Here is an 11,585-nt window from a genome sequence, read left to right as displayed (position 1 = left end):
AAGATTCATCTTTGCACCCCCGACAATTGCCTTATAAGCAAGCCAGAATCAAGTCAGCCCGTTAGCAATCACCATCTGCCCTTGTAGCTTGCTTGTCACTTAAAATTTTGATGAAGTTGTGATTTGCACTAATTTAAACATGCAGTTATCAAAAGGAAAAGTGCTAATAGATAAATACTTCCAGCCTGGCTTAGGAAAAGGGGGGAAAAAAGTCAGATAAGATCACACCAAACCTCAGCACAATATAGCTGAACGCTAATTAGGATTCATCTTGTTTATTTATTTAAAATATGTACATAGCTGCAAAGTCACATTGATTTTGACTTGCATTAACAAAAAGAAAATAAGGGCTCTTTCAGACAGCATTCCCATTCAGTTCACAAACACACAATGCTGCTCTATCACAGGAATACAGTTTTTCAAATGAGATGTTGCAGCACACTGTCTCAGTTATTTAAGACCCATGAAGAAATTATTCTTTGTGGATGTTGACAAGTTGCAAGGACATGGTCACAACACCATCCAAGATTTACTGTGCATAAACTGGACTGTTTCCAAAAAAAAACTGTACTTAATGGCTCCAATCTCCAGAGGTGCCAAATACTGTGCACAAACCCCAGCTGTCGGAGAAGAAACAACTGTTCCACTCACTGACTGAGACCCAATACTACAAGAAATCCAAATCATCAATCAGCTTCTTCATTTCAGTTGCATTTCTGCTAATGAAGTTCCTTGTATCTTGGGAGATCTTTTCCAACCCAGCTTCTTTGAGGGCTGCCATATATTCTTTGTTATTCTGAAAGAAATCAGCATTTTTACTGGTATCATGATGCAGTTTGGTGTGGAGTGATCATTGACACAAATATACCTCTATTATGGATACACGAACCCCACGATGTATTGTTAGAATACGATTCTACCATAGTAAAATATTCAAACAAAATGTTGCAAAAACAAAAGAAACAGCAATAGTATTTCTAACTTTAAAAAGTGAAGAGAATTTAAAAACTAAATATGCACAATTGTTGACATTCCAAAAAAAGTTATCAAAAATCAGAAGGCATTTTTTGGCTTCTCACATAACACTTGCAATAATGCCATTCCTTATATTCTAATAGCGGCTCTACATTTAACAGCTATGCTTTGCAATAAAGTATAAATGATGTAAGTGCGATATCAGAATGCAATACACTTAGTGTAGTCCAATTTAAAGCATTACAAAAGAAACCAATTTTGTAAGATAATCAGCCACAGCATCTGAAGTTCTTTGCATTTCAGTACTAGGAAACCAAATCTTAACATCGACTATTTAAATAAGTACCACTGCTTAAAAAGAACAAGCTAGTAAAGCTCAAGTGACAAGTGCAACAGCTGGCCGATTAACGCTTAATAAAAACTGCTCCTCTGGAAATTTGGTATTGTGATTCTGCCTGTGTTTGCAAGAGGGAGGAAAAGTCTTTTTAGCAGTACTCTTACCTTTGGTCTGAAACCTCTGCCATACTCATAGATTTTAGTTCCAGGAAACACTGGACCTTCACAGAAGAGCTCTTCCAAATTATTAGCAATTTTGTGCAACATTTCTTCTTCATAGGCAAATACTGAACCATCATTTCCAGCGAGAATGACAAGCTGAAGCCCTGGTGCCAGGCACGGATAACTTTCAATCACACCCAGGACCACCATATCCATTCTTTGGGGCAGATAGAGATCCTGCCAACATTTAAGCAAATCAAGCCTTCCCCAATAAATTGTATCATCCAAGTCCCCAATTGTAAGGGGAACGTTCGTTTGCAATTTCACAGTTTTTCCTCTGTGAAGATTCACTTTGTCTGTTACCAGTTGTAAATATTTTCCACCTAAAAATGACAAGTATAGTACTTATGAAGTCCAACACTTAACTAGTGCAATTACTCAAAATATGTAGAAGAATGAAATTTAGAAATATTTCAGGTCTAGTGAACAGAGTTATTCAAATTTAGATAGAGCAGCTATTGCTTAATTACACTTGGTTGGAGAGGAGTAAAAAGGGCCAGAGAGAGAGAGAGCAGGCTTCATCAACACCATTCAAAATGGGGAACTTGAAACTCCTGAATGAACTACAAAGCAGCCATTTTGCAAAGAGACTGCTGAGATCAGTAGATTTAACAGCCAGCACAACATTAAACTATCAAGAAAGGACATGGAAGAGCTACACCAAGAATGAATAATGAAGTGCATTCACTGGGTGAGTGGGTGGGAGAGAAACATGACTGAGCAAACCAGCCAGATGTGTTATGTTAAAACTAAACTCCCACTAAAAACAGGGATGTGAACTGACTCACTACTGATTACCCAGACACAATCTGCACAGGAACATGAACGGGGAGAAAGAAAAAAGGGGTTGCAAGATATGAAGAAAGGCTTAAAAACCCTTAAATTATGTCCTTTCACAATATTGCAGTGCTTCAGGTTTAAGATTACATAAATGATAAAGCTTCCTCAAAATAGTGCCTAAAAACTTAGCTTTAATACTGTATTAAAGGTATCTACAAGACTGCCTCATCTGGAGTGCTTGCATTTATAACCTACCAAAGACAAGTGTAAATTTCTACACTATTTACCAAAGAACTTTTAAATACAGACACCAATCCCAATAGTATATACAAAATTATATAACTGAAGTTCTTTACCTGGTCTCAGTCTGCAGAAATCTTCACAACATTCATCATCTGCTTCCAGATCTGTGACACTTCCAATGCTGTCTTCCCTAATAAAGGACATACAAATCAAAAATTTACAAATGGGACACAGCGCTTAAGGACTACAGCAGAAGTCGAACGTTTGAGTTTATATACTGAATACTCAAGGCAGTGAACCGATCCAATGCAATCACAAAAGTAATTTTGTGATCCTGTTCTTGCGACCTATTTAATCAGTATGCACACAGTCTCATAAGGCAATTAGGTCAACATTAAATAAGACTGGGATTAAGCCATCACAAAAGTGTGGCTCAGGAAAGGACAGGACTGGCAGCTTAATGTTCTGGGGTACTGATGCTTGAGGAAGGATAGAGGGGCAGGCAAAAGAGGCAGGGAGAGTGTCATTTTTGGCTAGACATAACACCATGGTTGAACTTAGGAAGGACATTCCTGGGGAGATAATTCCATCCATTAATTTTACCAAAGAAATGAGAGATGATCACCTTGTTGGGGGTCTCTAGCACAATCCAAATAGTCTGCAGGAAATTGAAAAGCAAATATGTAGGGAGATCTCATTTGTAAGAATAATAAGGTTGTAACTGTGGGGGATTTTAAATTTTCCAAACAGACTGAGACAGTGTTAATGGATTGGGTGGGAAGGAATTTAGTGTTCAGGAGGATTTTCCTCAAAACGCATGTACGAAGTTGCACAAAAATTGACTCTCTTGGGAAGGGAGGGCAACTGACTGAGGTGGCACTGGGGCCAGAAATAGTAATTCCATTACGTTTACAATAGAACAAAGAACAACAAAAGTTTACAGTCCAGGAACAGGCCCTTCGGCCCTCCAAGCCTAAGCTGAGCCAAATGTACTCTCTAAACCTGTCGTTCAATTCCTAAGCATCTGTATCCCTCTGCTCCCCACCTACTCATGCATTTATCCAGACGCATCTTAAGTGAATCTACTGTGCCTGCCTCTACCACACCTGCTGGCAACGCCTTCCAAACGCCCACCACCCTGTGTGAAGTACTTTCCACGTGTCTCCCTCAAACTTTCCACCTCACACCTTGAAAGCACGACCTCTCGTTATTGAATCCTTCACCCTGGGAAAAAGCTTGTCTCTATCCACCCTGTCTATATCCTTCATGATTTTGTAAACCTCAATCAGGTCCCCCCTCAATCTCCTTTTTTCTAATGGAAGTAAACCTAACCTACTCAACCTTTCTTCATAGCTAGCACCTTCCATACCAGGCAACATCCTCGTAAATCTTCTCTGCACCCTCTCCAAAGCGTCCGCATCCTTTTGGTAATGTACATAGTATTCTAAATGCAGCCAAATCAATGTCCTGTACAATTGTAACATGACTTGCCAGCTCTTATACTCAATACCCCGTCCAATGAAGGCAAGCATACTATATGCCTTCTTGACCACTATCCACCTGTGCAGCAACTTTTAGGGTATAATGGACCTGCACTCCCAGATCTCTCTGCCCATCAAATTTTCCAAAGGCTCTTCTGTTCATTGTATAATTCACTCTAGAATTAGTCTTGCCTAAGTGCATCACCTCACATTTATCTGAATTGAAAACCATCTGCCACCTTTTTGCCCAACTCTCCAGTCTATCTATATCCTCCTGTATTCTCTGACAGATATGGAAAAGGACTTAAAGTTAAAAAGTTCAAGCTGATGCAAGGACGATTTATGTTATTAAGAAGAACTTTCAAAAGTTGATTGCGGGGGGGGAAAAAAAAAGGAGAAAAGAGACATTTGCAGGTTTAAAAAAAAAACAAAAGAGATGGTTGGAAAGTGGGCAACTTTCCAAATGCAATAATGACAGACCAGAGGCAACATGTTCCTGTTAGTGTGAAGGGCAAGGCTGGTAGGTGTAGGGAATGCTGGATAACTAGACAAATTGAAACTCTGGTCAAGAAAAAAAGGTGGCATATATCATGTGTAGTCCACTGGGACTAAGTGAATCCCAAGAGAAATATTGTGGCAGCAAAAGTATACTTAAGAGGGAAGTCAAGAGAGCAAAAAGATGACACAATAGCTTTAGCAAATAGAGTTAAGAACCCAAGATATTCTACAAGTATGTTAAGAGCAAAAAGAGTAACTATGGAAAGTACATCAATGGTGGCCGCCCACGTGTGGAATCACATCAGGTGGGTGAGATATGAAACAAATACTAGACCTCAGTATTTACTGAGGAGTACATGAAAGCTAGGGAAACTAGGAAATAGTGACTTGAATCCATATTTCAGGTGGTGCTGACCAGGACCTGATCAGGTGTTTCCCAAAATTTTGTGGGAAGCTAGGGAAGTGATTGTAGGGCTCCTTGCTGAGATATTCTTACATTGACAGCCATAGGGCAGGTGCCAAAAGACTGGAGGGTGGCTATTGCTATACCGTTATTTAAGAAAGGTGATAAGGAAAAGCCAGGGAAATACAGAGCCATGAGCCAGACATCAGTGATGAGCAAGTTGTTTGAGGAGTTTATGGGGCAGGATTTACTTGTATTTAGAAAGGCAAGGACTGATTAGGGATAGTCAACATGGGTGTGTGTAGTTAAGTCTCACTAAAATTGATGAGTTTATCTTCGAAGATATGACATGAAGGCCACTTTTGGAATACTGCGTTCAATTCCAACCTCTCTATTAGAGGAAAGATGTTGCGAAACTGCAAAGGGCGCAGAAAGGATTTATAAGGATGTTGCCAAGATTGGAGGGTTTGAGCTATAGGGAGACTGAATAGGCTGGAACACTTTCCCCTGGAGCAGAGGCTTAGGGATTACCGCATGGAGTTGATGAAAATGGACAGTGGGTGAATGGCTAAGGCCTTTTTCCCCTAGGGTAAGGGAGTACAAGACTAGAGGGCACAGGTTTAAGGTGAGGGAAAAAAGATTTAGACGGGAAGTGATGGAGATGCATGAATAGGAAGGATTTAGAGGGATACACACCAAATTCTGGCAATTAGAACAGATCAGTTAGTACTGGCGCAGACAAATTGGACCAGAGGGTCTACTTTCACGTTGTATGACTATAAATACATTTCCTGGACTTGAGTGCCAACATAACAGTGGACAACTGAAAAGAAAAAATAAGCACACCAAACCTGTCACCTTGCCAGACACATGCCTGGGTTCAGCTGCCTAAACATCAATCATCCACTCACTGAAAGATCACAACAAATGCTTTTACAGATAGCCCACTGGACAAAATATTCTTTTGCATATTGATGTAACATTTCACTTGAATATGAAAAACATTCACCATATTGTTTTTTCAGGGAAAGTCAAAGGAACTGGCTTCACAGCAGCACTCATTTTTCTTCTCAAGTGAATTGAAGAAAATGGCAATAGAATTCAGAGATGTTCACTCAAACCTGGGCAGAACACAAGGACGAGAAACCAAACTTAATACGTTTCCATGTATAAGAGCACAAATAAAATGCCAAAAATTAACATTTTGCCTACCTTTAAGGAAATTAATTTGGAAATTATGGGGAAATAACCCAAAGCAAAGAATGTTACCAGAATGGTGGGTTCATGGGTCTTAAAAGCAGTGACGATCAAAGTAAAGCCATTTAAAGACAGAAAAGTACTAAACTAAATTATTAATAATCTACTTATCAATTCATGAATAAGCTAGTCAGTTGATGGACAAAACAATTTCAGTCCACCTGGAGTAACAATTTCTACATATTTTAATCATGGCAGCACAGTGGCTCAGTGGTTAACACTGCTGCCGCACAACACTAGGGGCATGGGTTCGAGTTCCATCTTGGATGACTGTGTGGAGTTTGCACTGTTACTACAGTTGTTATGGGGGATTTCAACATGCAGGTAGACTGGGAGAATCAGGATGGTATTGGACCTCAAGAAAGAGACTTTGTGGAGTGCCTCTGAGATGGATTCTTAGAACAGCTGGGGCTGGAGCTGAAGCTGACCAGGGAGAAGGCAATTCTGGATCTGGTATTGTGCAACGAACCAGAATTGGTCAGGGACCTCGAAGTGAAGGAGCCATTGGGAAGTAGTGACCATAATACAATAAACTTCAATCTGCAATTTGAGGGGGAAAAAGGGTAAAATTGGAAATGACAATATTTCTGTTGAATAAAGGGAACTATGGAGCTATGAGGGAGGAACTGGCCAAGTTCAATGGTGCAATACCTTAGCAGGGATGACAGTGGAGGAACAATGGCAGATATTTCTGTGTATTATGCAGAAGTTGCAGGCTCAGTTCATTCCAAAAGGAAGAAAGATCCTAGGAGGAGGCCGTGGCTGATGAGGGAAGTTAAGAAACATAAAAGAGAAAAAGTATAACATAGCAAAGATAAGTGGGAAAATGGAGGACTGGGAAGCTTTTAAAGAACAACAGAGGATTACGAAGAAGGAAATACGCAGAGAAAAAAAATGAGGTACGAAGGTAAACGGGCCAATAATATAAAGGAGGATCGTAAAAGCTTTTTTAGGTATGTGAATGGCAAAAAAACGGTTAAGAATAAATTGGGCCCTTGAAGACAGAAACAGGGGAATATATTAAGGTGAACAAAGAAATGGCAGAAGAATTGAATTGGTACTTCAGATCTGTGTTCACTAGGGAAGAAACAAGCAATCTCCGAGGTAACAGTGGCTGAAGGACCTGAACTTAAGGGAACTTATATTTGCCAGGAATTGGTGTTGGAGAGACTGTTAAGTCTGAAGGTTGATAAGTCCCCCGGGCCTGATGGTCTACATCCCAGGGTACTGAAGGAGGTGGCTCGAGGAATCGGGGATGCATTGGTGGTCATTTTCCAGAGTTCGATAGATTCGGGATCAGTTCCTGCAGATAGGAGGGTGGCTAATGTTGTACCACTTTTTAAGAAACGTGGGAGAGAGAAAGCAGGAAATTATAGACCAGTTAGTCTGACCTCAGTGGTGGGAAAGATGCTGGAGTCTATTATAAAGGATGAAATTACGACATCTGGATGGTAGTAACAGGATAGGTCAGAGTCAGCATGGATTTATGAGGGGGAAATCATGCTTGACTAATCTTCTAAAATTCTTTGAGGATGTAACTCTGAAGATGGACGAGGGAGATCTAGCAGATGTAGTGTACCTGGACTTTCAGAAAACTTTTGATAAAGTCCCACATAGGAGGTTAGTGAGCAAAGTTAGGGCACATGGAATTGGGGGCAAAGTACTAACTTGGATTGAAAGTTGGTTGGCTGACAGGAAATAAAGAGTGGTGATAAATGGCTCCATTTCAGAATGGCAGGCAGTGACCAGTGGGGTACCGCAGGGATCAGTGCTGGGACCACAGCCTTGTATGTTAATGATATAGAAGATGGTATTAGTAATAACATTAGCAAACTTGCTGATAATACTAAGCTGGGTGGCAGGGTGAAACGTGATAAGGATGTTAGGAGATTACAGGGTGACCTGGACAAGTTAGGCGAGTGGTCAGATGCATGGCAGATGCAGTTTAATGTGGATAAAATGTATGGTTATCCACTTTGGTAGCAAGAACAGGAAGGCAGATTACTACCTAAATGGAATCAATTTAGGTAAAGGGACAGTACAGAGAGATCTGGGTGTTCTTGTACACCAGTCAATGAAGGTAAGCATGCAGGTACAGCAGGTAGTGAAGGCAGCTAATAGCATGCTGGCCTTCATAACAGGAGGGATTGAGTATAGAAGCAAAGAGGTTCTTCTGCAGCTGTACAGGGCCTGGTGAGACCACACCTGGAGTACTGTGTGCAGTTCTGGTCTCCAAATTTGAGGAAAGACATTCTGGCTATTGAGGGAGTGCAGCATAGGTTCACGAGGTCAATTCCTGGAATGGCGGGATTACCTTACACTGAAAGACTGGAGCGACTGGGCTTGTATACCTTTGAGGTTTAGAAGGCTGAGAGGGGATCTGATTGATACATAAGATTATTAAAGGATTGGACACTCCGGAGGCAGGAAACATGTTTCCGCTGATGGGTGAGTGCCGAACCAGAGGTCACAGCTTAAAAATATGGGGTAGACCATTTAGGACAGAGATGAGGAGAAACTTCTTCACCCAGAGAGTGGTGGCTGTGTGGAATGCTCTGCCCAGAGGGCAATGGAGACTCAATCTCTGGATTCATTTAAGAGTTTGATAGAGCTGTCAAGGTTTGTGGAATCAAGGGTTATGGAGATAAGGCAGGAAACAGGATAATCAGCCATGATTATACTGAGTGGTGGTGTAGGCTCGAAGGGCAGAATGGCCTACTGCTGCACCTATTGTCTATTGTTCTCCCAGTGTCTGCATGGGTTTCCTATGGGTGCTCCGGTTTCCTCCCACAATCCAAAGATGTGCAGGTCATGTGAACTGGCCATTCTGAATTGCCCATAGTGATAGGTGCATTAGTCAGGGGTAAATAAATATTGGGTAGGGGAATGGGTCTGGGTGGGTTACTCTTCGGAGAGTTGGTGTGCCGAAGGGTCCGTTTCCAAACTGTAGGGCATCTAATCTCTAATCTATTTGTCTGGATTTATCAAATTTCATTTGGAAGACTCCAATGAACACCCCACCATAACAGGCCAATAGGGCCAAACAATTTCACCTTTGATTTAGGTTTTACTCTAATTTTTGTAATTGCACACACCCGATTAGTACAATGATTATGCAGGACAATACAGAAGTTCCTTTCAGGCCACAAAAGGAACAGAAAGAGGTCATTTGGGTCCCCCTCAACCATTCAATTGGATCATAGCTGATCCGTATCTGCAGTACCCATCTCCACCCGACATTTCTCCTACCCAACGCCCTTTCCCTGTAACTAGAGGTATGTGGAGAAGAATTCGGTGAGACACTAGATCGGCCGATGTAGTCAAGGTTGCCAATCTTGGGTGGGAGGTAGAACAGGGCAGTGTGGGGTTCCCGAACAATGAGGTTGGAAGATGTGGGTGGGAGATCTCCTAAGGTAGTTTATGGCGTGGGAGATGATGGTTTGGTGATAAGAGGAGAGGTCGTGGTAGGAGGTGGTGTCTTCAAGTTTACATCTGGCTTCAGTGGTGTAGAGGTCAGTGCACCAAAGTACCAATGCGTCCCCTTGTTATCAATTACCATTTGTCATAAATGGCTCTTTTTTGGGGTCTGGGGAGAGGGGATCTCAAGCCTAGTCATGAGGCATTACTGTTTATTTTGACAGTGGATCTGCATTTTACTAGTTACCAGCTTGAAACAGTCAAAACTCGAACAGACTCCTATTAATAGTGTGGTATTAATACTGAAACAAAACACTTAGAAAAATTTAATTTAACCAAACCTAGTTAAGATCAACTGAATAAAATCAGCTTCCAGGATCTGATAATCAAGCAATTCTCCTTTTAATGTGATCATGTCAAATTGGATCAGTTATATTCAGTAAATCACAAAACAAGTCATTGACCAACTAGCTGTCAGAGTGCTACTCCTTCATCAGTTAAGTAGTAACTAGCTAGTACTTCCAAATAAACCTGTTGGGTCTTTAATTCTGTCCACCGCAGCACCTCCCACATCACATTCTGTAAACTCAGCAAGCTATTGCCCAGGCACAGTGTCCATATCCACACCTTGTACCCACAGCAGGTCACTCCTGAGCAGAGGGGTAAATCGCACACTTGCTACCACAAGAGGATCACGCCCCTGGGGTTGGGGTGGGGAAGCAATACCATCCTGACCCACTGTGTGACTGAGTAGCAGCTTCCGGGATGCCTATCCCTGGGACTGTGATGAAACTGCGCATGTGCAGCACATCCTAGCGACCACAGAGAGCGCCCATAGAGACAGGCCACAGAGACCAGAGGGTATCTCCTCACCCCCGTCCCCAAAAATCCCCACTAATACATACAGACAGGGTAACTTCAAAAATCACTCAAGTGAAAAGTAAAAACAAAATACGAGAAGTACTCAACAGCGACTAAGAAGAATTCCAAAGTACACCAGGCAACAAACTTTCCCACAAATTACGAGAAAATATTTATAAGATGTTTTTTTTAAGATGAATGTTAATACCTGAACAGTTTCAGTGAAAATTCCCCTCGCTCTCAGAGCATCACTCACTCACTCACTCACTCACTCACTCTCTCTCTCTCTCAGCCCAGCGGATAAATGGCGACTTCTCCCGAACAGCAGCTGCGTCAAACCTCCCGGAAACCGGGCTCAGCATCACATCCGGCCAACGGTTTCTCACGTGACTACACCTCGTGACAGCCCGAACATGACAACACGACACACGTCACATTGTATCAAACCATATGCGCCAACTCGCACTCAACACTGCAAATCTTCACGTTGTAACACCCCACATACACCAACTCACACTCAGCACTGCAAATCGTCTTGTTGTAACACCACACATACACCAACTCACACTCAGCACTGCAAATCGTCTTGTTGTAACACCACACATACACCAACTCACACTCAGCACTGCAAATCCTCACGTTGTAACACCCCACATACACCAACTCACACTCAGCACTGCAAATCGTCTTGTTGTAACACCCCATATACACCAATTCACATTCAGCATTGCAAATCCTCACGTTATAACACCCCACATACACCAACTCACACTCAACACTGCAGATACTCTCGTCGGAATACTCCATATACACCAACTCACACTCAACACTGCAAATCCTCACGTTGTAACACCTCACATACACCAACTCACACTCAGCACTGCAAATCATCAAATTGTAACACGGCATATACATCAATTCACACTCAACACTGCAAATCCTCACGTTGTAACACCTCACATACACCAACTCACACTCAGCACTGCAAATCCTCAAATTGTAACACGGCATATACATCAATTCACACTCAGCACTGCAAATCCGCACGTTGTAATGCCCCATATACACCAACTCACATCAGCACTGCAAATCTTCAAATTGTAACACCGCAT

General features: G+C 41.8%; 1 protein-coding gene across 1 annotated transcript; it reads right to left on the bottom strand.

The window, feature by feature from the left end:
• Nucleotides 1-259: 259 nt before the first annotated feature.
• LOC140464033 (uncharacterized) lies at nt 260-10,823 on the bottom strand. Its single transcript, XM_072558657.1, has 5 exons — nt 10,682-10,823; nt 5,948-6,059; nt 2,670-2,746; nt 1,477-1,856; nt 260-796 (listed from the first exon to the last, which is right to left on the bottom strand). Exons 2-5 carry the CDS (start codon nt 5,998-6,000, stop codon nt 668-670), a joined length of 639 nt encoding a protein of 212 aa, XP_072414758.1. The 5' UTR covers nt 6,001-6,059; nt 10,682-10,823; the 3' UTR covers nt 260-667.
• Nucleotides 10,824-11,585: the final 762 nt, after the last annotated feature.

The sequence above is a fragment of the Chiloscyllium punctatum genome, chromosome 39, assembly GCF_047496795.1.
Source record: "Chiloscyllium punctatum isolate Juve2018m chromosome 39, sChiPun1.3, whole genome shotgun sequence".
NCBI lineage: Eukaryota > Metazoa > Chordata > Chondrichthyes > Orectolobiformes > Hemiscylliidae > Chiloscyllium > Chiloscyllium punctatum.
This window is presented reverse-complemented; position numbering and strand designations above follow the sequence as displayed.